Raw genomic sequence first — 23,323 nt, forward strand, 5'->3', positions numbered from 1 at the left:
TGCTTGGTTCCTCCCCAGCTGCAGGATACCCAGAGCAAAACCGAACCCTCCCTCACCTGCTCTATGCCCAGTTCTGCAGGCATCTCCCTGTCTCTTCTAGCAAGCGTGCACCCAAGTGAGGGTTTCTCCCTTTTATAGAGGGGTGAAGCCATTTACCCCAGTGGAGCATCCTGACATCTCATCCCCACCTTTCACTTTCCTCTCTGTCTGTGATGCTCTGAGTGCTGAGAGCCCAAACTTGGAAGAAGTGCTTTTAGGGAAGACAGTTTTCAAGCCCTTTATTTAGGGGAAGAGCTCACCCCTATGACACACCACATCTCCATAAGAAAGCTGCTGAATGCCCGAAGAAAGCCGGCTTTGTTGTGCTTTCTGCAGGCTAAGCAGTGTGGGCTTTCGGTTTCCTCTCTTGTTTTTCTCTTGAAGCCCAGCTTTCATCTCACAGTATTTATTTTTCACTGCTTGAAGGAGAAAAAAAAGAAGAACTATTTTTCTTTTTCTTTCAAAAAGAAATATATTTATTTTAAATTAAAACAGCAAATGCCTGTGCCTTTTGTGCTGTTCCTTGCAGGGCTGGTCTCTGGTGAGTTGCTACAGGAAGGGGAACCAAATCTCGCCGCCTTGTTGCCCGGTCCCATCTCATCCCCACATCCCCAGCAAACACCTCTCCCTGTGCTCACCCCTTCTCCCCATCCATCCTTGCTTCCCTCTGTTCCCTTTTATTCAGGTTTTCTGCCCTATTTTCCCTTTCCCCCCCCCCCCCCCTTGATTTCACTGCCCCTCAGTCCGAGGAGCCCTAATTGGAACAGGCCGGCTCCTCTCCCGCTTCCTGCGTGGGAGTGAGAGGCAACGCTTGTGAAAACAGTTCAAAAGTGCATTGAAAGTTTTAGCCTAATCCTGCCTAAATAACAGGGGGCTCAGCCCGGGGTTCTTTGCCCGGGTGTCCCTGCTCCGGAGCGGGGGGCACCTGGGAAAAGCGGTGGTGGAAACCTGAGATGGGGAGATGATGCTTCCATGGTGCCCAGGCTGCCGCCTCGGGGAGCGTGGGAAGGGTCTCAGCTCCCGGCCCCCCTCTCCACAGCCTCCTCTTATCCTGAGAAAGGTTTCTCGGCTGCTGAACCCTGCTGTTGGGAATGCTCGTGTGTGTTTCGGCTTCCCCCATCGCTAGCTCTGACATGGGTTTACGCCTCGGGAAGGATGGGATGGAGGGGAATTGGAGCAGCAGGGGGATGAACTCGGGCAGCTTTGAGCTTGTCATAAACTGGGGATGGAGAGGCTTGGGGGGCTTGGGGGTCATGGGCTTGCAGTGGGCACATGTGAAGAGGGTTGCAAAGCCTCTTAGAAACTCCCCTGCTCCATCTCAGGCATCCAGCAATGGGAGGAGATCCTAGATAGTGGGCACCTCAATGTGGAGCAGCACTGGGGCTTAAGGAGGATCTTGGGTAGCTCAGGGCATAGGGATTGAGGTCTTTTGAGGGAAAAAGGGCCGAATTCCTGCCACCCTTGGATCATAGTCTCATAGAGAAGACTTTTCTTGACTCTCTGCAAATGATCTGGTTTGAAACCGACGCACGTCTTCTCCCAAACATGTCCTCATGCCTCTTCCAAGCCACCAAAAGACCAGAAATCCTCATGATACCAGAGTACTGCAGGCTTAGTCTGAGGCCTGGGAAGGGCAGAATAAGGATGCTGTGCAGGGAGCAGGGTCTTACCTGGGACAGTGCTGGGTTCCTGGCCTTGCTGTCCATCCATCAGAACAAGGGCAGGAGGAGGCCACTGGGTCAGGTACACCCATTTACATGCAGGCTCCTGAGTAAAAGAGCAGGGACCAGACAAGGGCACACTGACTGGGAAAGAAAGTGAGTGGCAGAGTGGAGCTTTAAAGAAGCATTGACCCCGAGTGGAAACTCGGGTGAAAAATGACTTTGCTCCCATCCTCCTGCTTGGAGCATCTTGGGTTTTTGTTCCCTTTGCTGCCATTTGTTTTGCTTATGCAATCAGATGCTAATGCTTTGGCGTGCAGTGGGGCTGCTTGCGTTTTAAGGTCAAAATCCCTGAAGTTTGTAAATCATGCTCCTTAAAAAAGCTCAGATGCATGGAAAAAGTTTATACATGTGGAGCCTGGCGAGAGCAGAGCAGGAATGTGGCTGGGAGATGAACTTGGTGATCTTGACCTCCTTGTCCATTCGCTGGCTGGTTTTCTCTCAGGCTCCACGTCTCTTGGTGCAACACCTAGCAGGAGTCGAGTGGTGGGGTTTGGGCATGAAACCCACATAGGGATGCAGTGCTGGCTCTTGGTAGGGTCAGGGTTGTTGTTAACCTCTTGTCTTTCTGAAGTCTTGTCCCCAGGGATATTGAGGAGCTGGTGGAAAAACTGGGTCTGGTTTTGAGAAGCCTCTGGGATCTTAGTTGCAGCTAAGATAAGTAGATGTCCCTCTCTGCCTTCCCCCCGTGCAAGGCAAATCACAGAATGGTTCGGGTTGGAAGGGGCCTTAAAGCTCATCCAATTCCAGTCCCCTGCCACAGGCAGGGACAGCCCCACTGCTGTGCTTGCTTTGTGGGTTAAACCCCTGACATTTCTAAACTGAGCTTGGGTGTAACAGATGGGTTGATGCTGGCTCCTGCTTCCCCAGGTGTATTTCTCCTGCACCCACGTGTGTGCACGCCTGCGAGCGCGTGTGTGGTTATGGACAGCAGGAGGGACACAAAAGGAGACTTTATTTGCGCAAGATTTGATTAAAATCTTGGAAACAGGTTTCAGATGGTGGTGAAAGCTGAAACCGGGGACCTGAGCCTGGTGGCTTTTGTTACAGAAAGGCTGCTTCACTCTGACCTTTAAGCATCCCAAACCGAAGGCTAAAGGGCTTGTCTGTGGGTGCTGGAGGACATCACCAGGGCTTAATTCTCCTCCCCAGGCAGTAACTCCCCTGTACCCAGCAAAGCTGCATCAAGCAGAGCCAGGTAAAGCCCATTGTGCTCCCTGGCCCCGCAGGGATTCACAAAGAAGATGATACTGAAGTAAATCCAGTAAATACTTAAGTAAATTAAGTAAAGTCTCAAAACCAGCAGAGGCAGAATTCAGGTTAAAAACTCCATCCCTGTCATCTCTTCCAGGTCCACAAACAGTCATGGAGGGCTTTACACACACATTTTATTTGACCCATAGGAGCTTTTCTGTCTACATGGGACGCTGCTGACTCAAATAAGGCTTCTGCAGGCATTTGCAGGCTTGGGACTTTGGGGCTGTTTTGTCTTCTGAAGAAATGGTAACTGGTAGCTGTGATCTAACAGGAAAAAGAGGAGATGATGTTTCAAAAGCCGAGTACAACGTTATTTGGAGAAGCAGCCTTGAAATGGACATTCTGATTTATTTCGGTGTCTAAATAGAAACCCTCTTGTGGCACTCTGCATTTTCAACTTGAAAACAGGCTGTTTGCTTCTCTGGTGACCTCTCTCTGGGAATTGCTTTTAAGTCTTCCCTGTTTTGACATGGTGTTTGTGCAGAGCTCAGCGTTCACCTTACCAAACCGAAACCTTATCCCCCGCTACTGAAAAATTGATTCACCGGGTATGTACAAACCCAACCTCAGTCCTGCTGGAGAGGATGGGGGGGGCCATGAGAGGTATTTACTTGTGTCATAAGTAAACCTCACCTTGCCCTGCTGCTTGTATAAGGAGACCACCTCCATATAGGTTTTTGCGAGTGATTCAGTGTTCAAATTGGGGTTAGAAATGTTCTTTAAACCCAGCTTTGACTCATCTTCCCATAGCACCCGGGAGCAGGGAACGGCTGTTTAACCAGCCAGTGGAGGGGAGCAGATTCCTGGGTGGTCCCTGGAACCACAGAGCACAGCAAAGCAAAGCATTAAAATGTAACATGAGGATGAAGGGAAAGGGGCACTGAACCACTTTCTCCCAGTGTTATCTCGGCACGGCAGATGGAGAACAGAGATAGCGAGGGTGGCTGCTCGGTTTTCCATGCCCTCTCCAGCCAAATCCAGTAAATAATGAAGTGTAATTTGCCAAATAGCCTTTCAGTGCATTATTTGCTTTCGAAGGTCCTGATACTTCCACTGCGGCAGGCAGTCCTTGATTTATGCGGTGAGGTTAGGGGGAGGAATCGGGTCCCGAGAGGGTTGGTGTTGGGAATTCTGGTACTAGTGCAATTCCTTCTGTGCCTTGGTAACTAACTTTAGAGGGAGCTGCAAACAGAGGGGGGGAATTTTGCCTGTCTTTTACTTGGGGATGATAGGTGGAAAGTGCAAAGATGGAGACAAAAAAGTTGCTCTGTTTGGCTTAGCAGTGGAATTGCATTTGGTGCATCCAGCTGATGGTATTGTTTGGACTTCAAATGATGTCTGTGAGTGTGGCTGGGGGGGACCTCAGTGGAGCAGGAAGCCCAGACTGGGAATCCCAGAATCCCAGACTGGTTTGGGTTGGCAGGGACCTTAAAGCTCATCCAGTTCCAACCCCCTGCCATGGGGAGGGACACCTTCCACTGGAGCAGGTTGCTCCAAGCCCCATCCAGCCTGGTGATTCAGATGGGGGAGGGTTTTCCTTCAGGTGGTTGCTTATGTGAAACTCTTTGGCTACAAACACCCCCTTCCTTCCACATGAATTGGAAAAAGGGAAAAGAAAAGAAAGGAAGAGCTTTGCTTCTCATCAGGACGTACTCCAAGGCCCGGCTCTTGGCTCCATGCTCTCCCATGGGGGTGGCTCAGCGTTGTTCAGTGACTCACCCCGAAACGCATTGCTCTGTACCATGGGCTGTGCATGATGTAACTCTTGCTAATGTGGGATTTTCCAGCTCTTTGTTTTCCCTCCCTTCTCGAATGGGTTTTCTGCCGGCTCTCTGTCCTGTAAGCCTGCTGTCAGCTTACTTTTTCCAGGGCTGCTTTAAAATGAGTGTTTTCCTTTTGCTTTCCTTTGGAGTGGGATGCCCAGACGTGGAGCGGTAGTTCAGAGATGCTTTTCTTCCTGCTTCCTCCTTCACACTGGTCTAGGACTCTACCTTCCCTGGTGTCTGGAAGTGCTCAGCTATCTCCCAGGCTCTAGATACTACCTTAGATGATGAAGCCCTGTAGGATGATGTCTGAGAAGGTCTTTGTCACTGCCAAATTTCCAGTAGCGCATTTATGGTTGGATTACAGGGAGACCATGCACATTGTGTCACCCAGCTTCAGTGCAAGCTTATTACAAGCTCAAGGTTCTCCTTCTTGTGTTTCAGAAGCCTGCTCATGGGACTTGCAGAGTTTATGTGTTGGATTAGAGCGATTTGGGTGTGAAAATTCCAGAAGAAAAGAGGATTTCTTTGTTATTCTAGCAGTTCAGTGGTCAGCACGACTCCTCTCATCTTTCCCAGTCCCGTGTCCTTATGGCTGATTTTCTCTCCTGCCTCTTTCAGATATGGAATGTGCGGATGTGCCTTTATTAACTCCCAGCAGCAAAGAAATGATGTCTCAGGCCTTGAAAGCCACCTTCAGTGGCTTTGCCAAAGAGCAGCAGCGGCTGGGAATCCCCAAAGGTAAGACATGGTTTCCCAGTGAGCAGCCACAGAGATTGTGTCCTCCTGCCACTTGCAGACTACACCTATGTGGCCAATTGTGCCTGCCTGTCCTGTTAATATCTGCACCTTTGGGATCCTGCTGCTTTGGAGGCAGCTCCAAAGACTTCCATTTGCAAGGCATCTCTATGGAGAAGCAGCAGGAACCCTTTTAATAGAGCCTGATGACAGGCAGGAATGGAGCGAAATGGGAGAAGTGGGTGGGAGAAGGGGTCAGAGAACTGGTGGGATTTTTAAAAGTCCCAAACAAATCCAAACTCCTTCCTTGTATGAAATAATATCTGCGATAGGGCTGATCCAAACCGTGGGAATGATGTTCCCCCACCACATTTTACCCTTATGCCAATGCGCTGCCAATCTCTGTAGGACGAGGCTGTGCACTGCAGCAGTAGCACCATCTGTATCCTGTTCTCCTGTGGAAATGGCTTGTGGTTGCTCACTAACGCATCTCTTCTACCCGCTCCTTGTTGTAGATCCCCAGCAGTGGACGGAGACGCACGTGCGGGACTGGGTGATGTGGGCAGTGAACGAGTTCAGCCTGAAGGGAGTGGATTTCCAGAAGTTCTGCATGAACGGAGCTGCCCTCTGTGCCCTGGGCAAGGAATGCTTCCTGGAGCTAGCGCCTGACTTTGTGGGAGACATCCTTTGGGAACATCTGGAGATCCTGCAGAAAGGTGAGCCCTGGAGTCCCCAGGCTGAATGACTCGCGCCGTCCTGGCTAGCCCGATTTTGGGCCTTTCCAAAGACCTTGGCTCGCAGTCTGACTCCTCAGTGAGGTGTTCACCTTGGGCTTTGATCCCAGTCAAAGCAGCTTTCAAAGCCCAGCTTCCCAGTAGGATTTCACGTGGGCATCCCAACCGGTAGCAGGCAATGCAAGTCCTGGCATTGCTTGAAAGAGGAAGAGTGTTAGTGCTGGGTGCTTGGCAGGAGTCCGCAGCGGGCAGGGGCACTCTGCCTGCCTGGAAACAACGGTGGGATTTTCCAAAGCATTCTTCCTCGGCTTGTTCAGCTCCTGTTGTGAGTTTTACTGCTTCCTCCGGTAGTGCTGGGTACAACAATGCCACCAAAATCCCACCCTCATTTCCCAGCTGCGATTGGAAGCTGCTTTGCTTTGTTTCATGTCCCAGATGGTGTTTTCCCCACAGGAAAAGCCACCTCTGCCAGTCCCTGCGTGACAGCATCAAGGGCATTAATTTTCAGTGATTTGAGGGGGGACACACATCACACATGGATTTTGGGTGTTGATTTTCACACTGAGCAGCACTCAGCCTGGGATGGCTTCTAAAGAGCAGGAGAAGAGCTTAACACCTTTAACTGCGAGCCATGAGCAGGGGCAGCAGCAAATCAGGGCTCCTTTCTGTGCCAGAGCTATTTGCTTTCCTGGAATATCCCTTGCACCGTCAGACCAACCCTGTGTGCTTGTCAGGAAGGGGAGGGGGAGCAAAGTTATGCCTTCCAGGAAACCATTGACAAATGGATGTTAATTGCTGAGTACTAATTTTACTGCTACCTGTGGTTTGCAGAAAGTAAACACGGTTCTTTCCAGGCCCTGTGTACGACAGGCTGTTATTCTGCTCTCTGACTCCATATATCTGTTCTCTTCTTCTCATTTTGCCTATTTTTCATTAAGTGCTTCTATCAACAGCAAGCAGCTTAACTAAACAAAGCAAAATGTTGTGGTCAATCCAATTTCTCCTTGCTATGAGCCATTGCTTGGAGTGCAGCTCTGCCTTCCCACAACCCTTCCTCATTTGTTTGTACCACTGGAGAGGGTGACGGAGGTATCAGAGCTGGGTTTGCAGCTCCTTCCCGCAGCTTCCCAGGGCATGGAGATGAGCTTGGAGCTGTAGTTTCATATTAAAGTAGGCATCTTGTTCCCTATCTCCATAGCAGAGGTGCTTCAGCCCTCAAAGCATCTTTGTGACCTCCTCTGGATTCACTCAAGCAGGTCCACAAAGCGTGAAGAGATTAAGGTTTCCCCGGGCTTAACCATGGAGTCAGGGTCCAGCTTGTTAACCCCGACTATTCCATCTTCCCCAGCCACCCACCATCATCACTTGGGGGTGTTGATGTTGGGACTGGTGGTTAACCCCAGAATGCTTGGCTTTACCTGTAGCATCAGGTTGTGCTGGGACAGGCTGTGACCTTGCTAACACGCCTCCCTTGTGAGCGCTTTCTGAGAGTGACTCATGTACCACAGGGTTTAAAAAAGGCAGCAGATGGGGTGACTTTTCCTTGCATGGATTTGGGTATTTGCAGGCCTATTTTTCCCAAATTTCTTCCTAAAATAACCTCTTCAGTTACCAGCAGTCAGCAGTGCCCTCCACTTGACTGTAAGCATAGCAGAAGGTTACTCTCTTTCTCTGTGGTCACGCACCCTGCCCCTTGGCAGACACTGTGGGGAGTGGAGAAGAGCGTTTCTCATTAGGTCTCTGTTTGCACAAACCCTCCTTTTGTTAGGGAATATTTTCCGCCCTGCAATCCCCAGGAGAGAGGGACAAAATTAGGCTCCTTGCAAGCGAACGTGCGTTATCTTCGGTTCGCTTCTCTTCAGCCTCAGCAGGAATAAACAACCCGGAGTGGTCTCTGTGTGTGTGTGTTTTATTTTGGTTACCCTCTGCAATGGGAAGAAAGTCTCCCAAGCCGGTATCTCAGCCCACATACCGTGCTGGAACGAGTAAGGTGCTAATGGAAAAACTGGTCAGGGGAGCAGCAGTGTGGCTTTTACATGGGCTTGGCGCTGAATTTGCTTTCCCAGGACAACCAGAGTGCTCAGGAAAAGGCATGGAAAGTGGGGAATCTGTGCTTTGATGTGCTACCTGCTCTTTCACAGTGATTTATGCCTATAGGAAGGCAACATTCTATGTGCTGCCCATATATACACAGCGAGGTCTGTATCAGGAGTTGGATGATGGACGGTGTGGCAAAGCTTTTTCTGAGCATGGCATCTGCCTGCTTCAGGTGCAAGGTAAAAGGTGATGAGTAGGCCTGGAATTAGTATTGTGGGCCATAGGAGCTGATTTTGCATTACCCACTCACTTGCATGCTGCTGTTCTAGAAACAGGGGTTTCTTCAACAGCAGTCCTTGTATGGTGGAGATACTTCTTGTGCTCCTAATGTGCGATAAGCAATCCTCAAGAGAATGAAAGACACCAGAAATTAGAGCAAGCAAGGAAATGATGCAACTAGTATTTCAGAACTACCTGGAGCCTCTGGTTGAGAAAGTTGTTGCTGTTTGGTTTGGTTTAAATCCAGGCCTTCCTGCAGCAAGAATTCTCAGAGGACCCCAAATGCATCATGCACTTGTCTGGGCGGCATTTCAGCTCCTAACTCGTTTCTGTTCCTTTGGACATTCCAGCATAACCCAGAAAGAAGCATTTTAGGAAGTTCAGAGCTCTGTCTGTTACAGCAAGCCTTGCGCAGCACGATGTGCCTACGGACATGTGACATTTCCTTCCTTTCCTCTTTGCAGAAGAGGTAAAACCGTACCCAGCAAACGGAGTGAACACAACATACCCAGAGTCCCGCTATACTTCAGACTACTTAATTAGTAAGTCACAATTGTCAGTATCATTCTGGTGCTTTTCTAGCCATGAAAGTGTCGCCTATTGGAGATCTGACCCCATCATGTGAGGACTGCACCGTGTTGCTCTGTCGTGGCAGAGCATGCGAAGTGCGTGACCTTGTCTTTCCTAATGGTGTTCTTGGTTTATTCACCAGCCATCTGTAGTACATTGGTGCCTGCAGTGAGATGACACAGTCTGACTTTGCAAGCACTGAAAAGTGACCTCAGCATTCCAGAAAAACGGGGATTTTTAAAAAACTTACTAAAAAAGGGCAGGAATGGGGGAGAATAAGGCTTCCTTCTGGATTGCAAGGTGGGAGCCTAGCAAGGAAAGGGCTGAATCATCAATTCGGACTCCTGCACTTCCCATTGCTATTGTTTTGGAGATGTTCCTTAAGGGATTTGAAATCTGTATTTCATGAACCAGCCAGAAAACCCCGTATCCCTTAAATAGGGATTCCAGGCTTTGGCCTGAGAGAAGAGGTGACTCTGGAAGTGACTCATATATTGCAGTCGTCAGTGAGACTTCTTTGCCTTTTGTCTCCTTTGCTGAGGCTACACTCTTTGATTTTTCCAGCTTTTCCCCACTAGCAGCTTGCCCAAGAGGAGTTTGTCGTAATGCACATTGATGCTGGTTAAGGGTGTCTTATTCTTTAACTTGCTTATTGGTAAGACAGTCTCTGTCTGTAGCTTTTAGAAACCTTCCTCAGTATTAGTGCCCAGTTGTGCCAGGTATTTTGTACCCAAAGGCAGTCTCCTCTTGCACTCCAGTTCTCAAATCTCACTGTGCTGAGGGGGAGCAAGCAACGTTCTGGTTTCCCTGAGCTGTTTGGGTTGCTTTCTAACACCCCTATTCTGCCAACAGGCTATGGCATTGAGCATGCACAGTGTGTGCCTCCCTCTGAGTTCTCCGAGCCCAGCTTCATCACAGAGTCCTACCAGACCCTCCATCCCATCAGCTCGGAAGAGCTCCTGTCCCTCAAGTACGAGAACGACTATCCCTCGGTCATCCTGCGTGACCCAGTGCAGACGGATTCCCTGCAGACAGACTACTTCACAATCAAGCAAGAAGTGGTTACGCCAGATAACATGTGCATGGGACGTGCCAGTCGAGGTAAAGTTGGGTATCTCCCAGGGTTTACTTGGGTCCTTGCTACTCTACCTATATCAACCTAAGTGCTGCTTTCCCTCCTGCAGGAAATAGTGCTTTGGGGCACCAAGGGAGCCATGCAGTGGCAGTAACAAAGCCATTTCCCATATATGTCTTACAAGTGAACTCCCAGATGGCGTCGAGCCCTCCCTGCCTTTCTCTGCAGGGAAGACATGAAGGAGTTCTTCCTTTTCTCTACTCTGCTGCCTGTTTTTACAACATCTGCAGAAATGTGGCGTTTCTGGCTCTGTACTTTGATGTCAAACTCAAGTGAAGCCGAAAAAGGCTTTAAGGTTATTAGGGAGGACAGGCTGCTGTGTGCTGGTATAAATCACATTTCCTAGGAGACCAGGCAAAAACCCCACAGATTCTTCCATAAGTTCTTGTCAGACCTTGAAGGGTTTTACATTTGATGATCCAAAGTCTTTATCCATGATCTCCATTGATTTTGACGGCTGCTTGCTTGAACTAATAATCTGTTCTGATGAACCCAAGCCCTGTGCTTTGTTAGGAGATGCAGATGTCATGGGTTGAATCTGCAACAGAGCTGAAGGGACCCCCTGAATCCTTGTGCTACAGCCCTACACCTCCAGAGAGTTATAGGTACATGATTCCTGTTTGAGATGATGGGATTTAAACACCTGAACACTTCTGAGGGTCTGAGCCCAAATACCTTTTCAATTAATGTTATTAAATTCTGTACACGTGGGGCCCAGATGCCCAACTACTTTGTCATTAACACAAGGCTAAGGATCTGGTTCATGGTTTATATTCAAAGGCAAAGTTTAATCCATAGAGCTCAAAGTCGCTTACAAAGGGATATCATTATCTCCCGATTCCAGGTAGGGAACCTGAGGCACAGGGAAGAGATGTGACCTGCTTGCCATCATGTCCTGAATAGAATCCAGGTGTCCCCATGCCTCACATTCATTATAGTAACGTGTTGCTGTGAGCCAGGTTTGATGTTGAACATTTAAACCCATTCATCCAGCTCTGAGAGATGAGGATGTTTTGACTCCCTGTGCAAGCTGGAGCCCCTGTGCAGGTCTGCACTGCATATGTGTGCTTAGTGGAGCTCGTTTTAAGTTCCTCATTCTTCTCCCAAGCTGGGAGAGCTAATGACAGGAAAGTTATTGTTTGTATTATTACCTCTGCTTCTGCTGCTGGCTCAGTGTTAATGTAAGAGAGGTGACTTGGACAATACAAGGGCAGTAGTGTTATAATTTTAGGTAAGCTCCTCTTTCTGGGCTTGTTTTTCTGGCTCTCTTTCATCAGTGTCTTTCCCTTTTCTTGACCTTTTCTTTAACATAGGTGATTTCATAATGTTTCTCATCAAAATGCAATTGTTCGGGCATGCTTTTGCAATGGTACCTTCAGGCTGGTCTCACTGGCAAGCCTAAAAAGGCTCCAGGGCAGGAGACAAAGAGCCCTTAACACTGGGGACCAAGGGCCCCTGGCATTAACAAACACTTTAACATACTGATAGTGACTGAAGAAATGCAACAGGCTGTGGCTATGCTTACACTAACCTGCCTTTCAGCCACGTGGAAGGGCCTTTGGGTGGCATAAATCCTTAATATAAAGCGGAGTCCAGTTAATTCATATTTACCTGCATCTTTACCTTCCACTGTGTTAAAAGGTTAAGGTTAGTCTGCCACCAAATCAAGCTCTTCATCAGTTTGACGTTCAAGATGAAGGTTTTCCAGAGGGTTGCCTTTTGTCGTGGGCTTCAGGAGTTACTTTTGGGGTCCCACGGGAGTTGTTCCCCTCTGCCTTATCAGTGAGGGTGTCTGCTTGGAAGGTGTAGCTGCCAAACCCATGAGTTCCTTCTGTGTTTCCATCTAAGTCAAATTAGGTGCATTTTCAAAGAATTACCAGCAGGATTAAGCCAATGAATCCCAACTTCACGTGGTCCCAGGCCAGCAATCAGTGCGGAGCCTTCGGTAGTTGAGTCTTTCCAGAGCAAGTGCTCTTCAAACTACAGCACAAGTATTTGGGGGAGCATGCCAACATCCTTCCACGTTCCCATTCCGCTGGGATTCACTCTGTGGGCTCAGGCTGCGGGTGGCTTTGCCAATGGAAATTTCTCCAGGAGTTCTTGCACAATCCCAGCAGCTGTTTTTAGCCCGGTTTGGGAAATAACTGAACTTGAATGATCCTGTTACGCTCTGAGTTTGTCAGTAAAGATGTTGAGCAATCAGCAGCGTACGGGAGATCAGAGAGAACAATTTCAGTTTGTTCTTTGGAGCCTATTTTAGCTCTCTGTTTTAAGTACAGAGGGTATACTTACGCTGTCTCTAGTGGGTGTAAAGCAGCATAGCACTGCTGAGGATCTGGCCTCTCGTGTTCTGGTCTGTACTAAAAATATCCCAGAGAATAGCCTTGATACAGCCCAGCTGTGCTCACCTTACCAGCACTGGGGAAAGAACTGTTTGAGCTCTCAGCCTTTTGCTCTCCTCCTCCATCAAATCTGCTGCTGTTTGGGGATTTGGGGGGGTGGAAGCTGGTCGTAACATACAGCAATAAAAGGCTGCTGTAGAGCTTTGTAGGAAGCATCAAAAGTAAAGAAGCTGGGTGTCCAGTGCTGGCAGACGGGACTTACTGGAGACCCAGAGCTTTCAGCAGGTCCTGGGGTGCCCATAATTAGGCACTTGAACTGAGCCTTGAATATCTGGCTGAAGTGGGTTATTTCTCTGCTGTTGCCTTTCTGAAACAGAGGGTGATTTCCACTTATCCCCAGGCATTGGTCTTGGGTTGAGAAGTCAGGAGTTTGGGTTTTTTCACAGAGTCTCTCTGCTTTGCTCTGCTGCTTGGGCCTCAGATAGGCCAGCTCTGAATTACAAGATAATACAGGTATCCCCGTTTCAGGCTGTACTTCGAGTTTCTTTGGAGATGAAGCGTAGCTGGGGCTGTTCCCCACAGAGCATTCAGAGCAATAGCTTTAAACTGAAAAATGATAGATTTAGATTAGATATTATGCAGGAGTTCTTCCCTGTGAGGCGCTGGCACAGGGTGCCCAGAGAAGCTGTGGCTGCCCCATCCCTGGCAGTATTCAAGGCCAGGTTGGACACAGGGGCTTGAAGCAAGCTGCTCTAGGGGAAGGTGTCTCTGCTTATGGCAGGGGGTTGGAACTGGATGAGCTTCAGGGTCCCTTCCAACCCAAACCATTCCAGTATCATTGCCTGGTTGCTGCTTTTCTTGTGCAGCAAGCAGGCGAAATATCCTTCTGGCTATAGCAAGCCAGAGCATCCCTGTGCTGGCCAGGCGCATCTCACACTCTCTTCCTTCTCACCAGGTAAACTCGGTGGCCAGGATTCCTTCGAGAGCATAGAGAGCTACGACAGCTGCGACCGCCTGACGCAGTCCTGGAGCAGCCAGTCCTCCTTCCAGAGCCTGCAGCGTGTCCCTTCCTACGACAGCTTCGACTCAGAGGACTACCCCGCCACCCTGTCCAACCACAAGCCCAAGGGCACCTTCAAGGACTATGTTCGAGATCGGGCCGATATGAACAAGGACAAGCCTGTCATTCCTGCTGCTGCCCTTGCTGGCTACACAGGTAGGGTCACTCTCCTCGTGAAACAGCCTCTCTGGTGAGCATCTTGGGTAGGACCTCTCCATCGGTGGAGGGCAGAGCCTCCAGGGTCTCTGGGTTGTCCGTAATTGAGTTCCGGGATGTCTCTGTGGTCAGCCACATGTATGTTGGCACACCTGAGAGCGCGCAGCTCTCCAAGCATGGGCATTCCAGACCTCATAGAGGATGGAGGACCTGGCTGTAAGTGCAGGGCATATGATGCCTTGTGTTTTCATTTACACCTGGATGCCTCCTGCTTGGGTTTGCTTGGAAGTGGTGTCTGGTTTGTATTGCTGAGGACACAAGGTAGTAGAGAGCCCTCATTTCCCCATCTGACACTTCTGTGCAACATGCTGGCTACTTGCTTGTTGTTTCCCATATCGAGCAGGAGCGGCTGCATTCCAGCATCGCTGTGTGCAGTGTGAAATGGTCTTCTCCCTTTTTTTGCATGGAGGAAGCACTTGGGTTTGCTCTTTACCTTGCTGCGAGGCAGGGATGTGATGGTGCCAAAGCAGACCCAAAGATTTTTCCATTCCTTGCCCTGAGAGAGATGAGGTGATAGGCCATGGAAACTCTGCCTTTTTATATGACAGCCCTCCAGCAATCTGGCATCTCCATGAAGAGAAACCTGTTGGGATGGGGCTTCCAGCTCCAACTGAGATAATCCTTTCCAGTCCTTCTGTGCCTTGTCTTTTCCCTGTGCTATAAGTAAGATCCGCAGGACGGCCTCCTGCCAGTTCCCCTTTTCCCTCCTACATACTGATCTCTCCTGCCCCAGCTGGTAGCAGCTGGTGGAAATAGTTTGTGCAGATAAAGATCATCAGCAGGTTCAGAGCAGATCCTGAGGTGCGACTGTCCCTGAAATATCCTCCTACACACAGGCTCATCTTGGGGCTGATACGTAGTTTTCTGTAAGGTGGGCAGAGATGCGGAGGGGAGGAGAGGTGGAGAGATAATTTTAGGAGCTATGTGTAAAAAAGGAAGTGGTTTGTTGCTATAGCTTTAGTTAGAAAGAAAGCTCTGAGCTCTGCCTGCTCAATGAGCCTGTTTCGACCAAGTCAATGTAAAATACAAATGTGCTCTGCTGTTCCTGAATGGTTTTGGGCTGGGCCATGCCCTCGGACACCATCCGCCGCCATGCCATGCCAGTTGATATTCCTAAGAAATGAGACCAGTGAGGAAGTTTTCTTGCTGTTTTCTCCTAATGACACCTATCACTGCACCCCATAGAAGTGTTCTGGGTAGTCAATGCCTGTTCAGGAGCACTGTTGCACTTTAACAGCCGGGGAAACTGAGGCACGGAGGCACTTGACAAAACTTAAGAGCTCTATTTTCCAAGCTGGATGTTTCCCTCCCTGTTTGTAGCTCATGGAAAAGAGCCACCTCCATAGAGGGGAGCTGAAGGCGGTGGCTGGATGCTGTGTTTTGCTAGGGAGTCTTAGCACCCCAAAGAGTGTCCTTGGAATGGTGCCGCCAGGAAGAGGAGACTTGGGTTAATGCAGTGCCAGAGCACACTTCCAAATGCTTTGCACTGCATAACATTTTCCCTTGCCTTATTTCAAACCCCGTTTTGAGCCAGGAAGATAATCCCTGGACACAGGCATTTTGGTGTGATCTGTAATGGGGAGTGCCTGATTTTTTACTTCTGTGTTGCTTCACTTGAGAAACTTTAAATGGAGAGAGGAAAACCTGAGGTTTCCAAAAGCAGCGCTTACTTGGAAATCCTTGGGCTGGAGTGCTGCGAAGCAGTAATTCAGTCCTCAAACCTCCTCGGTCTGTGTTTGCCATTGGGAACAAGCTTTGGAGAAATGATCTTTGCAGGCAGTGTTCTCTGTCCCTTTCTAAAGCCTACTGAGCTGTCAGCATCTCCTGTTTTCTGTGCGGAGGGAGCCCAGTGTGGGTGCAAAGCGAAGCCAGGTTGATAGGAAAGCAGGTCCCAGGGAGAACAAGTGAGAACACATTGCATTACAAACTGTAGGAGAACTGGGCACCCTCAGAACTCAAAACTGGTGTGTGTCTGCAAAAATCAGTGTAAAGAATCCATCCTGGCCACTGAGAAGTGCTGGACATCTGTCTTGGGCCAGCTGAGCAAGGGACGCTCAAGCAGAACTCCTAGGTCCTTCCTTATTTGCTTTGCTTTACATCTAATTTACTCAGAGGGGGAAGTGCTGTCTAGCAGCTAGAGCAGAGGAACTTCAGTCTGGGCTCTGCAGCTCTGGTGAAGAGGTGGAGCTTCCAAATGAGCAGAGTAGGGGATTACCAGCCGGGGGTCCCAAAGCAACCAGGACCTTGCTTTCTGTTTCTCAGATGATGCCACCATGCCCAGCACATCACCAGCCAGTGGAGCACCCAACACACATGCCATGGTGCGCACCTTTAGGGTTGGAAGAATGAAGCCTGGGAGATCACATCCTTCATCTCCAGGTTGACTTTAAGAACGTGATGATATTGTTCAGGCTTTGTTACCAAGGGGCTGTTTTGCTGGTGGCCCAGGGAGGTGGCACAGTGCTTTATCACAGATATCTGATGGTATCTGGCCCAGGAGGCACATGCTTTGGTGAGAAGGTGCATTTTGGCGGAAGCTCCATTTGCGTTTGATGTGTTCTTCACCCAGCTTGAGTGCAGCTTTTCAAAGCTGCCTTATCTGCCCCCACATCTTGACCTAATTTAACAAGTTGCCATGGTTGCTCAGAGAGAGGTTGATGCAATTTTCTTATCTTTTTGTTTTTTTTTCTGAAGGAGAAATGTAATTGCTCAGGAGTTGGTGAACTTTAGTTTCCATAGCTGCAGGGAGGGCCAGCGCTGGGCACCTCTGGTTTTGGAGTTGGCTCTTCCAAAGCTTGGCCAGCTTGAGCCTTACATTAAGCCAGATCTTACTTCTCTTGACATGACCTAGGAAATGCAGGTAGAATGCATCATTGTATTTTGGCAAGCAGCGTGTCAGGATGCATCTTCCATGCAGGCAGATGTGCTAAACCTCACATTGGCTTAGCTAAGCTCAGTTTAAGCTTCCTTATTCATGCAGCAGTGCAGTGTTTGGTGTTGGTGGGTGGCCAGGTAGGACCTGGTCTACTGGAAGGTGTCCCTACCCACGGCAGGGGCTTTGAACTGAATGAGCTTTAAGGTCCCTTCCAACCCAAAGCATTTTGTGGTTCTATGATACTATTTCTTGAGTGCCACAAAGCACCTGCGTGGGTTTATAGCCATAGTGTGTATTTGCTTTGTGGTATGTAGGACCTCAGCATCGTCTCTGCAGGCTGAGGCTTTCCATCCCACAGTGCTGTCTGCATTGCCACAATACCAGAGCTGTGATGTGCCGAGCTACTGCTCCATTTAGCTGAACAGGCAGAGCAGAGTGATTCCGCTCATGTCTGAGAAGCAGATGGAGGAAAGAGGGATGAGAAAGGTGAAGTGAGTGCTCACCAAACCTTGACCTCTCATCTGCAAGGCTGGTTTTGCATTTGTGATGCTGCCCTTTCTTACAGACCTGGTTAGGAAGTTGCTGATGTCCTTACAGCACCTAAAGAGTTAACAGCCCCTGCCCAGCTAGTATCACACATGACCTGGGTATCTCTCTTGGGGACAGATTGATGCTATCTTCGTTATCATGCTGCCCTTGAAGAAGACAGACAGTAGTGCAGGGAATAGCCATCTCTCACAGATGCTATCTTGCCTGAGCGCCTATCTGCCAAACGGTTTTGCCCAGACCAGATCCCATCCTAATCCTTGCTATCAGCATTCGCAGTGCCATGTCGATGGGGCCCAAATTTGCCTGCAAAACCCATCTGCCCTGCTTGAATTGTCTGTGGTGCAGAGCCTGAAGCCTCTGACAAGCCTCCGTTTCTGAGCGATGCTTATCTGTGACACAGAAGTGAAAGCACGCAGCTGCTGTTTTGCAAGAAAGTCAAGTCTGTGCCAAAGAAAGTGGGTCTCTTTCAAGAGAGCTTGTGTGCTGCTTCCCCTCTTGTTGCCTGTGCTGCTGGCCTGAAGCTTCCACCAGCAAGCTCCCTGGATGTGCTGTGGTCATTGGCATCCAGAAACCCACCAGCAGCTGCCTTCCTAGCCCCCTCTGTTCCTTGACATCCAGAGTGAGGGCAGTAGCTTTCCTAGAAACATCAGCATCCTTCCTGCCTGCTTCTGGAGACTGTGCCTTTATGGGGATCCACATAGCCACTTGTAACTTGGGTTGAGGGAATTTGGAGATGCAGTCAGCTGCCCCAGCCATCAGAATTACAGAATCACGGAGTAATTAGGCTTGGAAAGGACCTAGGGTCATCTAGTTCCAACAAGCAGCACAGCATTGTCGCCTGTGTGATGCAGAGGATGTTGTTGGCTCGCTCCTTCGGGGTTATACCCTGTACCTGCCCTTGCAGGGTGACTTCAAGTGTGACCAGCTATACTACCTCCTGCCTGATTTCTACTTCTGGTGTAGAGCCTGCATGGCTTAGCAGCGAGGTGGGGAGCTCAAGGGTAGTGCTAGGGCTGGGGCTGGTTCAGTGGCTCCTGCTCCACCTGCCAGACATGTGCAAATGACAGTGAAATGAGCCCCACACTACGCTGCCCAAGCGTGACAGCAGCTCAGCTCTCACCAGAGCGGCTTGGTTTGTGTTGAAGAGACCTTAAAGCTCATCCAGTTCCACCCCCCTGCCACAGGGACACCTTCCACTGGAGCAGGTTGCTGCAAGCCCCTGTGTCCAGCCTGGCATCCCAGCATGTTCTTCCTTGAAACAGAGGAGATGCATCAGGAGAGCAGAACTCGCACATTGTGGGTGCTCTCCTGTCTGTAAATATGGCCAAAAGTACATGTCTCCGTATACAGGAGCTTTCTGGGTCCTTCTCTGCTTTCTTCATGCCAGCTCTTTGTAGATGCTTCTATCTGAGCTCCACCTTTGTCCTCCCACCCATGCAAAGACAGCACTTTGCAGTGGTGTGACTGCATGCACCAGCTTGGGCAAGAGCTGGTGAGGAGGTGGTTGGACTTGGTCTAACAAGGGATCGATGGGGATGAGCTCTGCTGTTCCCCAACGCATTGGGAGAAACGAGGGACCTTTGGTGCCATCAAAGGGGGCTCAGGCAGGGCGGGCATGTGTGCGAGGTGAAGGCTGTTTTGGAGAGGTTGCTATGCCCAGTTGTTTTGTTGGGTTGGAACCACAAACCACAGAGCGCACAGGATAGGTGCGCCGCTTTTTTTTGTCAGTGGGGTGGTTTTTTTCACTTCTTTTCTTGTTTGAAACAAGGGAAACAAAACGGAGGCCGTTGAGAGGGGTGGGTGTGTGAAACTTGTCTCAGGAGAGAGTGGGGATGACGTGGTTTGGGCCATGCCCTCACCGATAAGGCACAGATACTGGTCTGACCCAGCCCAACCGGTACTGCCATCACTGCACAAGTGACAGTGGCTGTTCCAAACCCCTCCAGAGCCACTGAGTAAGAAGGTGATGGGGTCCGAGGGAGGATGTCACAGGGATGACATGGCACCAAACCCTTTGCTCTAGGGACCCCAAGGGGTGCTATTGGAGGACTAATGCTGAAGGGGCAGCGCTCAGCAAGCAGTTCCCACTGTAGCAGCTGGCTGTCATCCGGCTGCAAGGCATATTTTCCCCCTGACGTGGGGAGAATTCCTGTGGTGTGACACTCCCCACTGAAGGACCCTGTTCAGTGCCACCGAGGCCAGACAGGGCCCCCATTGTGGCCTTGGCGCGCACTATTCTTAGTATCCTTCATGGGTGCCTGAGGTCTCAGTGGGGTGGGAGGATGTCCCATCACCGTCTGAACCCTTGCCTTGTCTTTTGTGGAGCAGAGCTGCCCCTATTCCCTAGCCAGGTCTGGGTTTCCTCTGTGAGGACTAGCACCGTAGCAGGTGGTGTGTGTCCCTCTGCTTCGTCCTTAGGGCTGCATCCAAAGTAAAGGCTACAGGAATGCTCAGTAGTGGCTGTATTTGGAGATAACCAAGGCAACCCGTTGCGTGGTGGGATACACCCGCTGGCCTTGGGGCAGTCGGCGCGGCTCTGCGTGCCTGCACCATGAAGTGATCCGGTCCCGGCGTCGCAGTGGGGATTTCCAGCCCCAGGCAGGGATGAGTGGAAGAGTTGAAGCAGAAGGGATGGAAAATGGGCAAAGCTCCCGGCTCTGCAGGGGCGGAGGTTTGGGGCGTGGAGACAAGCCCAGCAGCTTCATGCTTGCCCTGATAGCTTTGGGGATGCGAGATGGGGGGGTGGCATCACTGCGTGAGCCGAAGGTCACTTTGAAATCCTGTTAGGCACTGGGAAGAATAACTCCCTGCTCCTTGCTGCAGAAGCAGCTCATAGAATGGTTTGAGTTGGAAGAGACCTTAAAGATTATCTAGTTCAAATCCATGCTCCAAGCCCCATCCAAACTGGCCTTGAACACTGGCAGGGATAGGGCAGCCACGGCTTCTCTGGGCAACTTACGCAGCACCATCATAGTGAAAAGATTCTTCCTAATATCTAATTTAAATCTTACCATTTTCTAGTTTAAAGCCATTCCCCCTTGTCCTACCAGTACCTGGTGAGCTTCTCATCTCTGAAGGTAGCCCTCCAGGCACTAATAACAGCAGTACAGGTCTATCAGATGATGCACAGACCTCCAGCACCCCTTCCCTGACCATTTTGCCTTCCTACCCTCTGGTCTGCCTCCTCAGAGCAGTTTTTGGCCATGCAGGCTGGGGCATGTGCCAGGGCTTGGTTCCTGCACCTCAGCATTGCTTGCCTCGCTGACGGCTCCAAGTCAGCAGCAGTGGCACATCTGCAGGGCCTCTGCTGCCTTCCCCTCCGGCGGGGTATGTGTTTATAGGAGCTCAGACATGCCTGCGAGCCCCGCAGTAAACACATTCTTGACATGATTGCTTGTCCAACACAGAGGAATTTGGGGTTTTACGGTGTCCCACAGGCAGCTCGGAATAGAGCTTGGGAATCCCTGTTGCAGGGATGACACCGCTTCCTTCAGAATCCCAAAATACCCAGCCGAGCAGAGGCAGGAGCCTTGCCTTGCTTGCTGGAGAGAGGGCAAGAAACTCCCAGGTTTCCCAACACCTCTCCATGCCAGATGTTGGCTGGGTTAATGACACTTGTACCTTGAAAGGATCCCACAAAGTGGGCCAAACAGAACCTGGTGCCAGCGTGGTGGGTTTTCATCCATCTTATTCGGGGAATTAGATGCCCAGAGAAGCAGTGGCTGCTCCATCCCTGGCAGTGTTCAAGGCCGGGTTGGATGGGGCTTGGAGCAACCTGCTCTAGTGGAAGGTGTCCTTGCCCATGGCAGGGGATTGGAACTGGATGAGATTTAAGGTTGCTTCGAGCTCTAACCATTTTATGAGTCAATGAATAGTCCTTATTTGGTTGGGCAGGAGAGAAATCAGTGCAAGGTGATGAATCTGGTCTTGTTTAAATCGTGTCTCCTTGGACTGTTTCTCTGTTAACCTGCTTCTGGTGTTGGATGCTCTCTGTGTAGGGAATTGCTATAGAGTCAGATTGGCTGGGAGAAACAGGCTCCATGGCAATTCACCTGTGATTACCCATGGAGGACCCCAGGCTGCTGAAATAACCTTTTTTTTCCCAGTGTTTTCTCTGTGTTTAAAGTGTGCTGCTATAAATAGGCCTGAGTTTCGAGATGCGGTGGCATTTCAAGCCAGGGTTTTGGCTCTTCCCTTTCGGGTGGGAGGCAAAGGCGTCATCTGACTTTCCTCCCCTGTTTTGGTGTGGATAACCCTACCAGAGAGCGTGGTCACGGAGTCAACGTCTTGGCAAGCTCTTGCCCAGAACAACGCTGGGCTGGAGCCTTTCCCCGCTGAGTGTCATCTTCCCATTCACAAGCAGAGAGATGGTGTGAGCTCCCTGCTTGTCCAGCCCCTGGCTGTGTGATAACCCCCAGGCTTGGCAAGAAAACCCTGGAGCAGCTCCTTAGGAATAACAGGAGGGAAACAGTTTGGGGAGGGTTGGATAGGGCACAGTGATTTCCCTGTCCCGGAGCCAGCTCTCTCATTTTCTCCTCCCTACCAGCTCCTCTGCTTTTGAGTCATTTTAAACCTTGTGGAAAAGGGGGAACAGCCCTCTTTTCCCTCCGCGGGTTATCCCGCAGCCACAGCTCGACAGCATTCATTGTCATTCCTGGAAATAAGCTGTTCTCCATCCCTTTGTCTGAGTACATAATTCTTCCTCCTCCCTGCTTGAAGCCTGTACTCATTGCTGTCAGCAGGCGGGTTTACCCCAGCCTGCTGTCTTAATGCAGCCTGTGCCATTCCTCTTGTGATAAATCATTTCCTCTAACCCCTGGTTCTGTTTATTATTATTATTATTGTCATTCTTGTTATTAGTGATGTATTTTAAGCTGCGTTTAGAGCATGGCAACGTCTCTCCTGAAACATGTTGCCCAGAGCTAAGCACAATATTTAGGGTGCGGCTGCATTTGGAAGTTGCTCATCAAAGAGATTTGGCTTGAGGGCTTCTCCTCTACCTTTGATTGGGACATAAGAAGGGATAAGGGTTTCGAAATCACTCCATGTGCACCATTCATCCAGCCCAAACCAGGCTGCGAAGCCGCAGGCACCAGGTACTGCAGATTAGATGTGTCAGAGTGCTGTTGGCCAAAATTAGCACCCCGGGGACTGTGCTGTTGTAAGGTTGAACGTACGTGGTATGGGATGCTATGGGCCACTTTGAGTGGATTAGGGGGACCAGCAGCCACAGGGAGGTTTACTAGGACTTTGCTAAGACCATGATAGGGAGATGCAACAGTCCTGGGCTGGTGAGACCCATGCAGAGAGCCAGCCAACCCCTGCCTTCCCTGCACTGAGCTCTGTGCACCAGCGCAGCCCATTCCTGCAGCAACACGCCCTGGAAAGAGGCCAGATGATTTTCATACCTGGGTGTCCTCCCCCTTATCTCGATGAGCAGCAACCGAGCAAAGAGTCAAGGTCGGGAAGCAGGAGTCTGCCGGAGTTCATGTGATGGCCAGCAGCTTTTTGGCACGGAGAAAGCAGGGGTGCTGTTGTGCCAAGACAATGACTGCTCGCTGTTTGGATGCCAGAAAAGTAATCCTATTTATGTAACTCGAAGTGAAGCGTTCCAGTGCATGAATATTCAGCTCTTACTGCAAATAGGAAGCTCTTTTACCTGCAGGATTTAACTCTCAAGCTGTCATCTCAGACCACATCTTGCCCTGTGGTCACTGATTATTTTCTTTATGACAGTAGAAGGTTTTATTCTTTTCAGTGTGTACTGTTTGGATGTGATATTCCCCCCCCCCCCCCCTCGGATAGAAGGAGCTGTGCTTTTCCTGGCATTAATTTCTGGTATTTCTCTTGTCTTTCTAGGCAGTGGACCCATCCAACTGTGGCAGTTCCTGCTGGAACTGCTCACTGACAAGTCCTGTCAGTCCTTCATCAGCTGGACGGGTGATGGCTGGGAATTCAAACTTTCCGACCCAGACGAGGTAGAGTGCCCTGCAATAGAGTGCATGGCC

The 23,323-nt window shown here is 50.0% G+C and overlaps 1 protein-coding gene and 1 long non-coding RNA gene across 5 annotated transcripts in view; both read left to right on the forward strand.

Moving 5' to 3' along the window:
* LOC133281026 (uncharacterized) overlaps positions 1–23,323 on the forward strand; it is a 75,075-nt gene that overhangs the window by 46,543 nt on the left and 5,209 nt on the right. The window lies entirely within an intron of this gene.
* Positions 1–23,323, forward strand: part of ETS1 (ETS proto-oncogene 1, transcription factor) — a 514,297-nt gene that overhangs the window by 42,935 nt on the left and 448,039 nt on the right. For all 4 annotated transcript variants that reach the window (XM_061476135.1, XM_061476137.1, XM_061476136.1 and 1 more), the window contains 6 exons: positions 5,402–5,521; positions 6,034–6,234; positions 9,033–9,110; positions 9,991–10,239; positions 13,571–13,831; positions 23,175–23,293. In XM_061476135.1, the coding sequence (XP_061332119.1) occupies positions 5,402–5,521; positions 6,034–6,234; positions 9,033–9,110; positions 9,991–10,239; positions 13,571–13,831; positions 23,175–23,293 (1,028 nt within the window). The remainder of the gene's footprint in view (positions 1–5,401; positions 5,522–6,033; positions 6,235–9,032; positions 9,111–9,990; positions 10,240–13,570; positions 13,832–23,174; positions 23,294–23,323) is intronic.

This window comes from Pezoporus flaviventris, unplaced genomic scaffold (assembly GCF_033815535.1).
Source record: "Pezoporus flaviventris isolate CSIRO_AGI_PZ_B2104156 unplaced genomic scaffold, CSIRO_AGI_Pfla_v1 ptg000093l, whole genome shotgun sequence".
NCBI classification, from domain to species: Eukaryota; Metazoa; Chordata; class Aves; order Psittaciformes; family Psittacidae; genus Pezoporus; species Pezoporus flaviventris.